General features: G+C 39.0%; 2 protein-coding genes across 2 annotated transcripts; both read left to right on the top strand.

The window, feature by feature from the left end:
• The first annotated feature begins 71 nt into the window (after positions 1 to 71).
• Positions 72 to 2,978, top strand: LOC122760719 (cytochrome c oxidase subunit 5A, mitochondrial). The gene is made up of 5 exons (XM_044015877.1): positions 72 to 200; positions 1,007 to 1,123; positions 2,069 to 2,190; positions 2,308 to 2,429; positions 2,524 to 2,978. Exons 1-4 carry the CDS (start codon positions 128 to 130, stop codon positions 2,419 to 2,421), a joined length of 426 nt encoding a protein of 141 aa, XP_043871812.1. The 5' UTR covers positions 72 to 127; the 3' UTR covers positions 2,422 to 2,429; positions 2,524 to 2,978.
• Positions 2,979 to 5,762: 2,784 nt separating this feature from the next.
• LOC122760728 (AT-rich interactive domain-containing protein 3B-like) lies at positions 5,763 to 16,636 on the top strand. Its single transcript, XM_044015889.1, has 9 exons — positions 5,763 to 6,046; positions 6,690 to 7,268; positions 11,334 to 11,408; positions 11,519 to 11,591; positions 12,523 to 12,706; positions 13,452 to 13,702; positions 14,330 to 14,605; positions 14,698 to 14,787; positions 15,332 to 16,636. Exons 1-9 carry the CDS (start codon positions 6,020 to 6,022, stop codon positions 15,469 to 15,471), a joined length of 1,695 nt encoding a protein of 564 aa, XP_043871824.1. The 5' UTR covers positions 5,763 to 6,019; the 3' UTR covers positions 15,472 to 16,636.
• The last annotated feature ends 102 nt before the right edge of the window (positions 16,637 to 16,738 follow it).

Below are 16,738 nucleotides of genomic sequence, written 5' to 3'. Positions count from 1 at the left end.
AGAACTCGACATAACACGTGCCGTCCAAGATGGCAGGTTCACGCATGCGCAGTGTGTTTCCGGCACAAACTGGTAGCGAGACAAACCTTGTAGCAGTGAGTGTGTCTGTAGCTAGGAGTCAAGCATCATGTTTAGAGCCGCCGTCCGCTTCTCCGTCTCCGGTGTTCGGAGTTTGGCTCGTACGCAGCCAGGCTGTCAAGGTATTTTCTTACGCTGCTTACACATGTGAATGTTGTTGTTTTTAATTTGGTAACTCCTGAAATATTTATCCGTTGGCGGTAATTAAACGTGCCTTTAGCCACATAGCGACAGTTACTAGCCTAGCCGGTGTTACTATATTCTTGTATTATAAGCCATATTGCCAATATATTAATATTTCAGTCAAAGTGTGTTAACTATCGTTTAACACACTCATTGGTCTCATAGTTTGACTGTGTGCTGCTTTGAAACTGCCCTGTTGTTGAGCGCCATGGTGTCCATGTCCTTGTCGTGACCCGGTGTATGGCTCGGGCCCAGTGGTTGTGCTGCTAACAATGCTAACTATGTTATTTGACTTTACCTGTGTTTTACCAATCAAGTAATGGGTGAGCTAATGTTAGTGATATCGAAGGGCGTTTTTTCTTTTTTATCGGCGACTGTAATCTCTATGTGACCCTTACTTTAATGTCCACATATGGGACATTCGAATAACTATATTAGCTAACCTAATTGTATCTATTTTGTAAATTCTATTCGGATGATGTGGAGTCGACATTTGTGAAATTGCGATTTGCATCATGTATTTTCGTGTACTGTAATAATCGTCATTTAAATATATTTATTTTCTGTCACAGTGTTATTAGCTTGCTAGGTGTTAGGTCATAAGAGGATATTGGCTGAAATCCAACCACATACACATGCGTTTGTCCTTCCTCACTTCACTCAGTGTGGGTGTGTTTGACACTGCTGTGTTTACATCTTTACACCCTGACATCAGTTGAAACTGCACATTGTTTTCGTTCTGCAGCTCCTCTTGCCTCAAGGTGGTACTCGCATGGGAAGCAAGAGACTGACGAGGAATTTGATGCCCGCTGGGTCACCTATTTCAACAAGCAAGACATTGATGCATGGGAGCTGAGAAAAGGTATATTTACTGAAAAAAAAAACTGACTGTAATCTCATAATTTCTTTGTTTGGCAATAAATACATAATCTGAAAAATGTATTTTGGGTTACACTGCTCACAGATAATATAAATATTGTCAAAATAATTTGGTGGCAGTCTTTTACTTAAATGGCACCTGCTGAATAATGCCACCTGGCATGTCATTTTTTTAATGTGGGGTGTTTCTAAGTCTGTACACTCCCTTTTAAAGGAAACACAAAGGAAGATATTTTTTATGCAATCATGATACCATAGACTTGAAGAAATGACTCCTTGTGGTTGAACATAACAATGTAAGCAGGAAGTCATTCAGTAGTTGTCTAGGTTACGTTGTCTAAAATTACAATTATTTATATATTGGGACCTTATGAAAGGATTATTCCATCTTTGTTTAATCAAATAAAGCAAAATAACTTTAAGTAGCACAATGTTGTTGCACAAAGAACGTTCTTACTCACTGTGACTGTGATTAGCAGCTTCCCGCCCAGTGGTTCAAGTCTTTTAAAACATTTCAAGGACATCAAGTCTCCATTAATGTTAGCTAAAGATATATTCCAATTATTGGGATACCTTCAACTGTAGAAAAAAGGGATTACTGTTAGCCATTTATTTGGTGGAGCAATCTGAACCGGTGTTGTTCCCATGACTAGAGCCTGGTGCAGTACTACTGCATCGGCATAATGGTGTAAACCCTTAATTGCAGTTGGAAATGCCATATCCTCAGAGTTTAATGCTTGATTGAAAGCAGTCAATTTCCATGAAGGCACATAGGTATAGGCCAGGCATTTGGCTTGCCATATCTGGTCCTTGGGCAGCCATTTTGGGACTGGGTCTATACAGCATATCAGACTGACTACACAGAACATACTCTTCAGTGGGTAAAAATTGTACTTAATGTGTTGCTCCTCCAAATTCTTCGTTTCAGGGATGAACACATTGATTGGTTATGATCTGGTACCTGAGCCAAAAATTATTGAGGCAGTACTGAGAGCCTGTCGAAGGTTGGATGACTTTGCCAGTGCTGTTCGAGTTTTGGAAGCAGTGAAGGTGAGAGAAGATCTTTTAGACTTGTGAATAATTCTGGGAATATTGCCAACCAGCCTATTTGAATTTGGTTGTCTTAGGTTAATTTGTAACAGGTTTTACCATTGGTTATTTCCTCAGGACAAGGCAGGACCTCATAAAGACATCTACCCATACCTGATCCAGGAGCTGCAGCCTGTATTGAAAGAGCTTGGCATCTCCACACCGGAAGAGCTTGGCATTGACAAAGTGTAATCAACAAGGTATCAGAATTCTCCAGATAGGTACATTCTTTTCCACTTCAATATTGGCACTAATGTGGCAGTTAAACAGAAATGGTTTTGTTTCTTTCTTTAGATATCTAATGGTGGAAATCCCCAGGACACATAACCCCTGTACCTAAATGTTTGCCTCATAATACACGTGATATTTAATTGGCCTTTATTTTGTTCTTTTGCTTGTAAAATATTGACAAACATAATAAAGGAAAATGTATCTTTATTGAGTGTCACAATATTTTATGGATATTTGAGAGAGTAGATTTTGAAGCAGCACTTCTTTACAAGTTGTTTAAATAGAGGGCAGAGCTGCATGTTGTCTTGGTGTGTGTGGACACATTCATGTGGAAGTCACATGTTTACCTCCAGGGAGCAGCATTTTCACATGAATGTAAAAATCATTCTACTGTATTCTGTCTATGTTGAATCATGTTTTCATTTCAGGGAAAATTTACATTCTGATTACATAAACTTGTCCAAATGGCAAATGGTGTAATGTTGTTTCACAAACATTAAAAACATATTTTCAGAGACCATAATAAGTCCGGTGCTTCTCTTTGAAATAACCTCTAGTTTAGTTTCACAGTGCTGAATGTCTATAAATAATAAAGTCTAATATACTATTTTAATAATGAAGTTGATACATTTTATCTACTGTGTATGACTGGTTTTTAAGAACTTTATAAGAATTATGAGGGAGATGATCCGCGGTGTCGAGAAGCTGAAAGAAGATGGAGGAGAACAATATCTATTTAAAGTTTTTGCATTATTTGCCAGAAGTTAGTTTGTGAGCTTATTGTTACATTTGTACGATAAAGCCTGTAATGGTCTACAGTACATTATGACACAATATGATCAAGAGGGGGTGCATTTTTCTGCAAAAATGAATCGCCTTCAAGTCGTAGTTTGCTACATTTTTCATGAATGTTTTGTTGTATTCACTGACTTCTTGCAGACTGCATCATAACGGGACAAAATAATACAAGAAGACAATAAATGAAAACGGAACGGGTGCTTGAAGTTTAAATGTTGGAAATTGGAAAATATACAAGTTGGCAAAATGTGAATTATAAGTCCAGTTTTCAGTTATTTCAATATAGACTGAATGAATAAATAGATGTGAACATTACTAACATCTTATGGTCTATTTAATTTACTGAAGATGTTAGTGATTTAATAATACTGACAGACATACATGCTTCATATAGATAAGGGGAGGACTGGCACTCATTTCTCCCCACTTCAGGCACTGGGAACGTTCACATGCAAGGTTTAATAGAGCTAAGGCTAAGTCTGACTAAGACAGGCATTTGGACAACTTGCAGAGTCCAAGTGCACATGCGAAGGAGAGAATCCATCTGTCTATAAGCTAGTGCGTAGAATCAGTTTCCTGTTGACCTTTACATAACAGAAAAACAAACGGTGAACGGCAAGGTTTGGGCAGTGAAATGGCTCGTGCAGTGGTTCTGTATGTTTTGTACCTGCTGTACGTGTTAATCGTGATACACGTTAGATGGAGCATGGCTCTTGTTGCCAAATTATCAGAAGAAAGAGGAAATTTCGGTGCATGCACAGTCCGACTCCAGTCCGACTAAGCATATACATGCAGGAGTAATCGGACTATGAATCCATTATCAAGGTATGTTTGTGTCTTATGTGTTTACATGACATTAAGAAAACCAAATTATTGTCTTAGTCTGACTAAAATCGGACTTTTAACATGCATGTAAACACACTGTAAAAACATTGACATTAGATGTCCACTGATAAAGTGAGCGAGAGCATTAGCTAACCTTGGCTGATTTTCTATGGAGGACCCAAAGAAAAACCATTAAATAATTAATTGTCATTAATTAATTAAATGTGTCATTAAATAATTACATTTGTCAATAATTAAATAAAATACCAATTCATTTTATGTAAAAAAAAAACCCTCATATTTAATTGTTTCATGGTCAGTGCATCATTATTTTATTTGTCAAACTCGCCCATCAAAGTCAGTGGGCAGAGCTAACGCAGATCTAGTCCGATTGCATGCAACATTTAGAATTCAAAAATTTGGTTTGTGAATGAAGATATGACGTATTTATAGTTTGGCAGCGATGTTGTCGGAGGTGATCAGCTCCGCCTCTGCAGACACTCGGTGCTTACAGTGTCCGACGCAGAGCAGTGTTACCTCGGTTACCTGTCCTGATGAATGTTCCGCTGGCTCAGATGTCTCTGTCATTAGATACTTGGTATGATCGATATATTTGTTGTTGACGTGTTATTTTGTTTTAATGTAAACTTTTCGACCCCTTACAGTTTGAAAGTTTGTATATCATTAATGAAAAAATAGTGAAATAATTAGATATGTTTTTTTTTACATAAAATTAATTGGTATTTTAATTAATTAATGACACATTTAATTCATTATTTAATTATGTGTCTAATTAATTAATTAATTAATGACACATTTAATTAATTATTGAATGGTGTATTTATTTATTTAATTTTGGCACTTGCCGTCCTCCATAATTTTTTGTTTTGCTGCAATCCAGAAGAATATCCACACTGACATGTCAGTTGTCAAATCCCTCTGTTTTCAGCTCTCTGTATTTTAATGCATCTCCACAGCAGTCCTTCATTTTTCTTAATTTCTTCCTGCACTGTTTACTTGTAAATATTATGTTATAGTTGACCTTGTTTTCATCTGTTGCCTTACACATATTTAATAGTGTTGTCCTTATCTTATTTCTACTTTCCACATTGGTGTGATTGTATGCTGCTGTAACCCCATGTGGGACAAATAAAGGATTATCTTATCTTCTTCCTGTTTTTGAGAGGAGTTGTGAGGCTTTTTATGTTCAGTATTGTTTTGTGTTTTCTTCGTCTCTGATGACACATCATGATCATTTACATTACTTACATATAGCACCTTTAAAGAATAATTCACATTTTACAAATTAAGCCAGAGAGTGTGTGTGTGTGTGTGTGTGCAAAACCCTATGAGCAGCAGAACTGTGAAAGAACTTTACAGTAGAAGTGAATTTCCATGCATATTTCAGCAGCGGCAGCTTGCTGCTGCTTCTACTACTGTAGATGAAGAGGTCACAGATCCGCTTACAGTGTGGTGGGTGAAGCAGATCCAGGCCAAACAAAAATTGCGTGGAGATATTTTTAGCAGAGGTCATATTACCTCGACAACCGCACACGTGTAAGAATAATAGCAGCGGCTTCAGCCTCAGGGTGGGATTTCTCTGTGAAGTGGGCGGTCACAGCTCCACACAGATCCTCTCCACGAGCTTTACGCACGGGGCGGGCCTTTCATTCATCCAAGTTGGGGGTGTAGGCCACCCAGTCAAAGACAATCAGAGATGTTTGAGTTTCCATGCGCAGTGACCAGGGAGGTAAAGCACATAGCAGACTTCTACCCCTCCTCCTCCTTCAGTCCAAACCACACCGGGAGGCTTTTTTTTCTCAACATCAAATCTGACCAGAAGAACCCTTCCGTTTGAGGAAAAAAATCGTTATGCGATTAGATTTGTCTTTGTCGGAGGACAGAAGGAAACACTAGATACGACCTGTTGTTGACGATGATGGATTACTCGAAGGCGCAAATGGTGAGTGTCGACGACTGTTGGTCAACGCTCCCGCTCGTGTTTGTTACTGTAACAAAGCAAATGGCGATTAATGTAGTCATTCTAAAGAGAGCTAGTCCTCTTTTCCCCCGAAAAAGTCTTCTTTAGACACAATTTGTGTTTAGGCTCCTTCGTTTTTCAGTTATATCGATGCCTTCACTTTGAAAGTTGATTTCCCTTTACAGAGCCGAATGATCGATTGGTATCTAAACGTTATTTTGACTAATTACCCCTCTGTTTCATTTTATTTTATTTTATTTTATTTTGAAGTAGATTTTCCAGCTGCCTGCTGGATAGTGCAATTCCTGTTCATTAATAAGACTTTGTATCAGTTTAGTCCTCCTTTATTGTTTTAAGGCAGAGACAACCTTAAGTTTCACATTACTTTTATTTTTAAGAAGATTGTTTTATCTTGTTAAGACATATTATTTGGTAAAAGTTTTATTTTTCTCCTCTGGTCTTTGAAAATACTTGTTGAATGCAGTATCCAGTTGTATGTATTCGAATATTTACAAAACATATTAAATCCAAGATGAAATTATGAGCAGTGAGGTGAAAATGTATGTGGCATTTTCATGACAAATGAAACATCACCTGTGGTGATTTGTATGTTTGGTCCACACAGTCTAGCTTATCCGAGGAAGGCAGTTCAGCTGGCTTTCCTCACTCCATTCCTGCTGGGGTGAAACTGGAGGCAATGATGGAGCATCTGCAGAGACAACAAGGAGCCAAACTGGAGATGAACCTGCAAGAGAAGCATCTGCAGGCTCAGCTGCTGTTTGCTCAGCACGCTGCTGCAGCCAGAGCCTCAGGCTCTCCTCTGGACTCTGTGTTGTTTCAACACGCTCCGCAAGTTCTGAAAAACCACCTCAGCAGAATGGATCCAGATGAAGATGAAGACACGGATGAGGAGGAGCAGGAGATGGCTGACAATGATGATGAGGAGGAGGAGGAAGAGGATGAGGAAGAGGAGAATGGGCCTCATCAACTGGCAAAGAAGCTCAGACTACATCCGGTTCCTGGTTTCCACTTCTCTACTTATCCCACATCTCAATCAGCTACTATGAAGGAAACATCTGCATCTCCACCTCCCGCAGTAAAACAGGAGCATGAGGAGAAGGACATCCTGTCTCCTGCTGGTCAACACTCCTTCACATCAGCCAATGGCCTTTCTGACTGGGGCTATGATGAGCCATTAAAACAGGTACACTATTTTACTTATTTTTAATCCAAAATCAAAAGGTTGTATTGTGTTTAAGAAAATCACCTTTCATTAATACAGACATATGTTTCAATTCATTCTGGGAAATATTGTTGAATCAAGCTCCATGTTGATGGAGCCAGAGCCTCATCTTGAGGGAAGAAGACTCTGTGACTTCCCTCTTTGGTTTCGTAATAATTGTTCACTTCTTCCTGCTGAGAGTCAGACTGCCCACTTACTGCTGTTTTCTTGCGAGTGGAGGAAGGAGCGTGCCTCGTTGGCAAGATGCCCGAACTTGATAGTGTTTTGGGTAATTACTGGCCAGGGCAGAGGTCTTGTGTTCTGACATACTTCATCTTGGGTCTCACATGATCAAAAACACATTTGTTCATCTGTTAGGGTTAATTGGTCTTGGCTCTGGTCCAATCTTAACTGTTCCAAGTAGCTGGTTGAGAACCGACAGAAATGGAGAATAGGATTAGTGGAAAAGCTTCAAGCATGTATTTATGGTTAAGATTTGCTGTGAGGGCGAACTACAGTCTAAAGAATTGCCACATGGGGGTCCTTTGAATCTAAACATAATCAACACTAGATCAGATGTCACAGTTTTGTTTGCATGTTTTCCAGCAGATATTAAACTACTCTAAGAAAAGAGGGGCTCTCCTTGTGATTCTGTTTTACTGTTTATGAGGCCTGATCTGACTGGTTCTTCTGTGTGTATGTTTCCCTTGAAAAGGCCCCACTTCAATACAATGCATTATGATTAATGAGGCCTTTTGGTGGAGGGGTCTCCTCTGCTGTGATAGTGCCTCACAGCATACCAGCAGGCAGCTACCCATAAAGTTTACTTATAGTTATCTCAGTGCAGCAGAACGTCCTTCTGGTGTTTGCTATCTCTTGTTCTCTACATTTTAGACTCACATTCTTGATTTCTATACATTGGGTTGAATGACCGAGGTTCAAAACAGAGTTTTGTGTGAATGCTGCTCCTTATTTATCAAAAATCCTGAGCTGCTGCAATTGAAGGCGTTTTTTAACATTTGTCTTTTGTAAAAACAAACCAGGCCAGAAACAATGTCCAGCTGCTGACGTAGCTGTAGATGATAGCTTTGCATAATTTAGCTGTCGCTTGGCAACACTAAATGGCGGGCTAATTTAGCTGAAAGTGATCAATATGTTATATACTAGCACTGCAGTGGCAATGTTTTTTGTTTCCTGTGTGCTGCACACAGAATGTTGAATGCATTTAAGACGGTTTAACAAGCTCAAGTGTTGCTCATACTGATTTACTCATTTAGTAAATTAGTTTCAGACCCAGATGCTACTTGGACTATGATTCATTGTCTGTAGGAATAGCAGGTGACGCGTCTGGTTTGACCTATATGTGTCGATCTATACGAACCTCTTACTGTGCTCCGATTGTCTGGGCGGAGCTGGTATTTTGCTAAAATCTTGTTTACCTCCCTTTTGTCTCAGAGTTGGTTTGTTAATTGTTACTAAAGAAACGTTTTCATTGACCATAGCAAACTCTGGTCAAATCTGTAGCCTAAACCCATATGATGGATTAAATATGCTTGCACTTTACTGACCTCCTCAGGATAATTGTTTTTCTTGGGCCGAATTTCAAAACAAGGCTCAATTTAATTGTTTGACTACAAAGCAATCTTATTTGACATGTACTGTATGCAAATATTGTGAGTCCACTCTAACGCGGCATCTTTTGTTAGATCGTGGCAACTGGTTGAGATTCGTATGACCATTTCCAGCTTTCCTCCTTATTTTACTTTATATTGTCACCTCGACCTCCATTATTATTAGAGGGCATTGTATGCCTCGCCCTGCTGTAAAGCTATTGTTCACCACTTGTGTGCAGTTTCACTGTAAAAGCCATTAAATGTAGAATGGGTGGAGACAGGGAGCCAATGTCCCCCCTCTGTCTCCGCTCTCAGCACAGCGAGGGGCCAGATAAATGATCTTGACTTGTTCGGGTGAATAAAGGCCCAATAATTTGATTTGGATTTAACATTTGCTCCCCCGCTGTTGCATTGAACTTTGGTGAGGGATACATTTTCACCGTTGCCCTTCTGCAACAGATGAATGGTTTTAATGAAGCTCCTTATAAGGAGTAGTTTCTGGTTAATGTGAGTTTTTAATGAGACATTTCAATCAAACTCTGACGTTTTATTCCTTTGCTGGCTGAGATAACTAATTTGTTATTTAAATACAGACATTCAACATTATGAAACTTAATAAAAGTGGCATTTTTAAGGAAACAAAAGAAACCTTTTGCTGACCTACATACTAAATAGTATTAGGATTCCCATGGCTGGATGTGTGAAAGCTTCGTGAGCAATTAACTGAATGCCCTTTGTTAATAGATCCACAGTGGGTCTCACTGGCTCATCAATAAGGGGGAAGGGTTTTATTTCCATCTGATGGTGAAAAGCCTGGGATGTTTATCTGCCACCACATCAATGGCCTTTCTGTTGTGTGAGCAGACGTCCTTTATTTTAAAGAAATTGTAAACCGAGGCTTTTAGATGCGTCAACAGCTCTGCCATTGCAGACAGATGTGTGTGTAAATAAACTAGTATTAATGTTCAAGCAGTTTAACAGCTTAGAAAAAAATAACATAAAGAGGAACAGAGCCTGCCGTTTTCCACAGTTTCTTGTTTGTATTGAACAAAACAAAGCAGCTCACTTCTGCCTTGGTGTGTGATCACATAGAATAAGAGGTGTGGTGGGTAACGTGACGGTGTTACCACCTTTCCCACCATGACAGCTCACAGCATGAAGGTGGAACAACAATGAGAAGGAGCCTCCACTTCTTAAGTGCTTATACAGTATTTAACATGCACAGTTACACATGTCTGAAAAAAGGGGAGTTAAATGGGATAAATGACAACAACGATAATTCAACTGTTGCTCTTTTATTGTTTTTAATCACCATCCAGTTTAAAATCAGTTCCAGTGAATGATGGTGGCACAGGTTTTGGTTGACTTGAAATGGTGGTGTCTGTGTGTGTGTGTGTGTGTGTGTGTGTCACCGTTTACAGTTTGAATTTTGTTTTCAATACAAATATGAGGCGAGTTACAGCTGCACTCAGAGATGGCAGATTATTGATCCCAATGTTTGATTTTAAAACAACCTCAGCTGTTTTAAGCACTATAAATACGCTCTCAGCCCCATGTTGGATCAGGACGCCTTGCCAAACATTTATTGATTTCAATTAAACACTGAATTTCAAAAACCATTTAACTAGGAATGGCAAAAGTCTCATGATCAACCACAACCACGACAATAGTAGTATTTTGTCAATTCAAAAACTGGAACAGTGCCTTTAATACTGAGCCCATGGAAAAAGCAAACAAGTAATGTGTTTCAAAAGTGTCTCCACAATAATCTTAAAAGAAATCAATGATGATGATCGTTTGACTAGAAATAGCCAGGATACTGAAAAAACAACAACCCATCAACTGCTAAACCATGATTGAAATGACAGCGCATTCTTAAAGAGTTTTTCTTCCCTTCAGGTTTGATTTTCATGCTTGCGTCATCACACGGCTGTTGGTTCGCGGAACAATAACTAACCCACATGTTTTTCCACACAGTTGCACACACACTGCCCTTCACTCACATTTTTAACCTTTAGCTGTCATCTTATGGGGGGAGGTGATGGAGGACTAGCATGTCACATTAAACTAGCTAATGAGCATGGGACCTTTCATCTCCGCTGTGCCCAGCTGTTTACTGTAGGTCACTGTGAAGGCACTTTTATTGCTGGGCGGAAGGAAAGCAGGTTTGGACATGGGAACCACAAAGTATTTTTTTATTAGGTTTTAAATGGAAATAGTCATCTGTGTATAAAGTAACAACATCTCAAACACACCTCCCTCATTCATTTTCAGTCTGAAGTGATCCATTGGACAATGCCAGTGTTTGCTGCCACACTATCCTACTTACATTTACTGTTTAAAGCTGACATGAGACAATCGGAGGGACAGACTGCTGACTGGTGTTTTCTCTGTCTCTTTGTGTGTGTGTGTGTGTGTGTGTGTGTGTTTGCAGAGAGGAAGTGCCGTCTGGACCGAGGAAAATGATGGAGGAAAAGTAAGAGGAGAACCATCCAGGGATTTTGCCAAGGTCAGAAGATTTGATAGGTCTACGTTAAAAACAAACTCTGAAATGATCGTGGAGAAACTATTCAATAGCTTGTTTTGTTTATTTATTTGTTTGTTTGTTTGTATTTACAGCTGTATGAACTGGACAATGACCCACAGAGGAAGGAGTTTCTTGATGACCTCTTTGTCTTTATGCAGAAAAGGGGTAAGACTACCAAACAGCAAATACACTAACAGGAGTAACTCAGTTCATTTGTAGAAGAGATTTGTCTTGTATCCATTATTCTAGTAACCACTGATCTTTGGATGAGCTACACTGAGGTTTTCTGTAGATTTAACTGATTCTTGTTTCATATAAAATGAAACTTTCTGTGAAGATTTAATCGAGTACTGTTTAGGAAAGCATTACACATTTAAATGTATTGTTATTTTGTTGTATAATTTTTTGTAACAATGGTTATTTGTCTCTCTGTGATGGATTGGTGACCTGTGTGGAGGATAAAGTGGTAGAAGATGAATCAATGAATTTATTGTAAATCAGTTGTCGTATGACTGAAATCCGATCTCTAATCGAACGGAATTGTTTAAACAAAGGGTTTCGAATACTCTGTCCAGATTGTTTCACATATTTTCTAACATATGAACAAATCCAGTCGAAACTAAATTACTGAAAATGCAGCTGAAATCTGTCAATAATCTACTTACATGGGCAAAGGTCACGGCAGTGGCACATGTGCGTATGTGTCCGTGGCATGTCAAAAACAAAGTAATCTTATTTCCGCAACTTCTCTTTAGCCTCCTTCATTAATTGGCTTTCCTCCAAATCAGGATTGGAAGGGTTAGCCGTCAATCCACCAACTGGCGGACAATGCTGACTTTGAAATGACCCCTCCTCCTCCTCGAGCACTTAAATGAATGCAGCGACCAAGCTGCTGCTGGAATTAACCCTGCCCCCATCTTTCTGAAATAAACGTCATTAGGGTAGTTAACACACACAGATTACGCATACTAAGCCATATTGCCCAACGCACAACTCAGGCCCTCAGGTAGAATGTCATCCACTTCCTCTTTGTGCCTCTCACAGGAGTACAAATCACTGACCGTCACTTGTATATTTATTGTCACATTTTGTTCAGGAACTCCTGTGAACCGTATCCCCATCATGGCAAAGCAGGTGCTGGACTTGTACCGACTTTACAAGCTTGTGACGGAGAAGGGAGGCCTGGTGGAGGTTATTAACAAGAAGATCTGGAGGGAAATCACCAAAGGTCTCAACCTCCCAACGTCCATCACCAGCGCTGCGTTCACCCTCCGCACCCAGTAGGTGTCTCTTAGATCTGTGACACAATGGCTCGTAAGGTTGTTGCTTCTGACAGATAATTAGAGAAACAAAAGGAGAGTCATTATGAAGAAGCATGGTCTCTGACAATGGAACAACTGTAGTAATCTAATTGCATGCACATTTAGTTTTTCTTTTTTTTTTTTGTTAATTTTAAATTTAGCCTCAAATGTCAAAAAGTAAACCATTATCATGAAGGAAAAATAATGACCCAAGTGAATTTGATTATCTTTACTGGATCAGTGACATGTGGTGCAATGTGTTATTATTACAGTAAAATAGAGTGTAATCACATTCAATAGAAAATACATTTTCATGTCCACTTGTCTTTAAATATTTCTTTTTGAGTACAAATGTAATAATCATAATAATGTTTTCAGCCTTCAGTTAGAGAGATACCGATATTTCAAAAACTAGCGGATATTACAGTATAACCTCCCGTCAGCTTTGTAATCCTCTATATAAAGAATATTGCGTTATATTCTAATGACATGAACTTTACATCAAATGCACATTTATAATGTCCTTTTTACAAATGAAACCCATGAGATCTGCTCATTCTCTCTGGTTAGGGTGGGATTGTTTTCGTTGCATGAGGAAGTCATTTAGAAATATCACATTTTCTGTTCCTAGTTTGTTACGTGACATGACCTGTAACATTAATTTCAGCAACTTTGTGAATTTAGTTTACGTTTAAATCTCTGACATTGATACTGTTCCCTGTAGGTATATGAAGTATCTGTACCCATTTGAGTGCGAGAAGAAACGGCTGAGTTCTCCCGGTGAGCTGCAGGCTGCCATCGACAGTAACCGCAGAGAAGGTCGACGTCCCAGCTACACAAACAGCCTGTACCGCTACTCTCCCTCCCCAAGTGCTACTCCGCAATCTCTCCTCTCTTCTCCCTCAATTCAAACCACACCAACGGCTCACAACAGCCTGAATACCTCAGCGAGCCCAAACCTAAGGAGAAACACAGGTAAAATACAGCGGAACTCTGATTGTGTTGGTTATAAAGCTGGTGATCGCTGTTGGAGATCAACTTTAAATAACCAGTTAATGGATTCCATACCAAGTACTTTCTCCATCGCAGTGAGCCATAAATAAATGAATAAATAAGTAAATAATGTGGCTGCCTTGTGCTGATCCACGGAAATGCTGAAGCCTCACATTAAGTCTCTCTGTTCTAGTCTCAGTCCACACTAAGAATATACACATGGATTCTGCCGCTCAGTTTAAGCTATAATCAAGATACAATGCAGGTTGTTTTCATTTTTTTTAAAGCGAACAGTGCGGGATTTCATTGGTGAAATCCAATGAGAATGTGGGGTGGAAATTGTCCAAAGTGTGCAGCGATAATCGGCAATAGAGTCTGCAGCGGCTGTGAGTTATTGAGCTTCATGAATGATGATCGAATGGCTCTGCTGCGCTCACACACTCTGCATTCAGTAGTTAAAATCTTTCTACACATTTAGCTGATTGATAATGAAATAGATTTTTTTCCCCTGTAACAATGCAATTCACACTGACAGGATTACATTTCATGGATATCATTAACTACAGCCACTTAATCTAATGGGAAACTGCCATCATTTTTCCCAACCAGATGAGACCACCACCCCTGTAATTCCCAGCCGATTGCCCATGGCTCTGGCTTTGGGGCAGCAGCAGCAGCAGCAGTTGGCACAGGCTGCCACAATAGAGCACCTCAGAGAGAGACTGGAGCGAGGAGCAGCAGGAGCAATGACTGACACTCCAGAGAAGAAGATGATGCGGCTGGCAGAGGAGCAGCAGCGTCTCATGCAGCAGGCCCTCCAACAAAACCTCCTGGCCATGGCCTCTCACTTCAACCCTATGAACCTCAAGCTTAACAATGGACACGGTGAGTTTCTTCAACGTCACACAGCTTATCCTGAATTAACATGAGTGTAACAAAGTCCATTAACTAGTTTCGTCGTTGGTGTTCTTCCACAGAGAACAAACAGGATTTGTCCCTGAGTATCTCCACTAATGGAGCAGCCAGTATCAGCATGTCTGTGGAGGTTAATGGAACTATCTACTCAGGTATTTAACATCATTTAATTTGAGAAGGAATTAATTTGAAAAGTTTTTTTATTATTATTTCAATGAATCTCATAAAAACGTATTTACATTTTTTTTTATATTGAATGTTTTCCAATATTTCTTTTGTCTTAATTTTTTAATTAATTAAATTCTGTTCAATATATAATATGCTGCTCAAACCTTTTAACAAAAAAAGTAAAACAAAATATTATTTCAATAAAAAAGCAGAAGTTTAAAAACAGCATTGGTTTGTTTGTGCTTTATAGTTGGATTTTCCAGACAGAAACAGTTTTCTACTGGTTTCAGGTCTCTGCTAAATTAAGCTAAGCTAATAGCCTCTGGTCTGTAGCTATAGTGAAAAGACGAGAGGCTGGTATCATAACAATCGTGTTGTGCGTGTGTTGTTCTCTCCTTGTTTCTTTGTGTTGCTGCATCTTTATCATTTTCAAACTTGCCTTAAATATAACAAACCAAATCATATGTATTTTTGTTAGTGTGTAGTGATTCTTTCAAATGTTAAACCTTCATCTGATTTCATTTAAAGGAATGCTGTTTGCTCAGAAATCTGTGGCTCCCGTGGCATCACAGGCTGTAACTCAGGCAGGAACCAGTGGTTTCAGTGCCCTCTCCTCTCATAGTCCCACATCATCATCATCCTCGACCTCCTCAAAAGGACCCAACTAAGGCTCTCAGACAAGCTCCGTATAAACACTATAGGGGCTGCAGCATTGTTTTCATTACTTTGATAGTGTAATGTGCTTTGAGTTGTTCTTGTTAAGAGCACGTTGTTGTTTGACCTCAGATTCTTCCAGAGTGACTGCAGCTTTGATTTGGATCACAGTTTACCTCAGTGCCTGTCAGTGTCAGAAGCCTTTTTTGTTCCTTTTTTTTAGATGTGCTGGCATTTGTGTGTAAAGTGCTTTAACAATGATTATTTAGAAGTGTCTTTAGAGCAGTAAATGCACAATGTGAACCAATTCCATCATCTAGTGGAAATCTCTTACACTTGAAGCTAAATATCAAACAGATCTGGAGCTGCCTTTCCCCCACAGCTGTCTGTAGAACAGCGTGGACGCCAAAGTGCAGCTAGTGAAGACCAAAAAGCTGCAGCTCAGTATCATAACATATCTCCTGTTTATAACGGCTTTTGCCATTTTTTTTTATCCCCATAAATGTATTGTTTCACTTCAGTGGAAGATCATAGGGTCTGCTGTAGTGTTTACGGATTAATCAAATAGAATTTAAAGCAACTGATCGTTGGTATGATTTTGGTTGGATTTTCTTTCCTTTTGAAACATGTTTTTTTTTTTTTTTTTTAACTATTATTTTATAATTTTCTTATTTAATCATTTGGCCTGGCCTGATAAAGTGCAAAGTTGTTTTAATGTCAGCTGTGAGTCAAACAAAAAAAAGAATTGGGCGAGACATTCTCTCTTGGGAGAAAGAATGGTTAGACAGAAGCGATATATATCATTTACCTCATTTGATTTCCATGTTAGTAAATTTCATGGGAATTTATTCTGGACTCAGGAATGTCCTCTGGACTCATTACTGTTATGTTCCTTCTCATAATATATTGCCGTGTTGTATTTGTATAAACGCAAAGAATGTATCATTAATGACCTCAAGTAAACACTGAAACAGTACTACCTCACTCTTTTTGAGAAATATGCAAATAAGTGTTGGTTTAGCCATCTGCTGAAATAGATTATCATATGTGGACAATCATGTGGACATATTACATAAAAAAATGTCACTGTGATCTTGGCAACTGTAAAAGAAAATCAAGGTTGATGTTGATTAACCATGTGGCCATGAGGAATAAAGCAATCATGTGTGCTGTAGAAAACCTGTGTCCTTTGTTTGTGAGTTTCTAATGTTCCTCAAGATGTTGTAAATAATCAATGTGTGTCAGTGTTCTCTGTTTATTTCAGCTGCAGCTCACCTCTCT

Source organism: Solea senegalensis, unplaced genomic scaffold (assembly GCF_019176455.1).
Source record: "Solea senegalensis isolate Sse05_10M unplaced genomic scaffold, IFAPA_SoseM_1 scf7180000013983, whole genome shotgun sequence".
NCBI classification, from domain to species: domain Eukaryota; kingdom Metazoa; phylum Chordata; class Actinopteri; order Pleuronectiformes; family Soleidae; genus Solea; species Solea senegalensis.
The sequence above is the reverse complement of the archived record's forward strand: the minus strand, read 5'-3'. Positions and strand labels throughout refer to the sequence as shown.

Bases quoted from the DNA above. Each gene is read 5' to 3' on its own strand.
- LOC122760719 (XM_044015877.1), top strand. From the start codon at position 128: ATGTTTAGAGCCGCCGTCCGCTTCTCCGTCTCCGGTGTTCGGAGTTTG. The intron at 201-1,006 runs GTATTTTCTTAC...TTCGTTCTGCAG, and splicing joins TACGCAGCCAGGCTGTCAAG to CTCCTCTTGCCTCAAGGTGG. The intron at 1,124-2,068 runs GTATATTTACTG...TCTTCGTTTCAG, and splicing joins TGCATGGGAGCTGAGAAAAG to GGATGAACACATTGATTGGT.
- LOC122760728 (XM_044015889.1), top strand. From the start codon at position 6,020: ATGATGGATTACTCGAAGGCGCAAATG. The intron at 12,707-13,451 runs GTAGGTGTCTCT...TGTTCCCTGTAG, and splicing joins GCGTTCACCCTCCGCACCCA to GTATATGAAGTATCTGTACC. The intron at 14,606-14,697 runs GTGAGTTTCTTC...GTTCTTCCACAG, and splicing joins CAAGCTTAACAATGGACACG to AGAACAAACAGGATTTGTCC.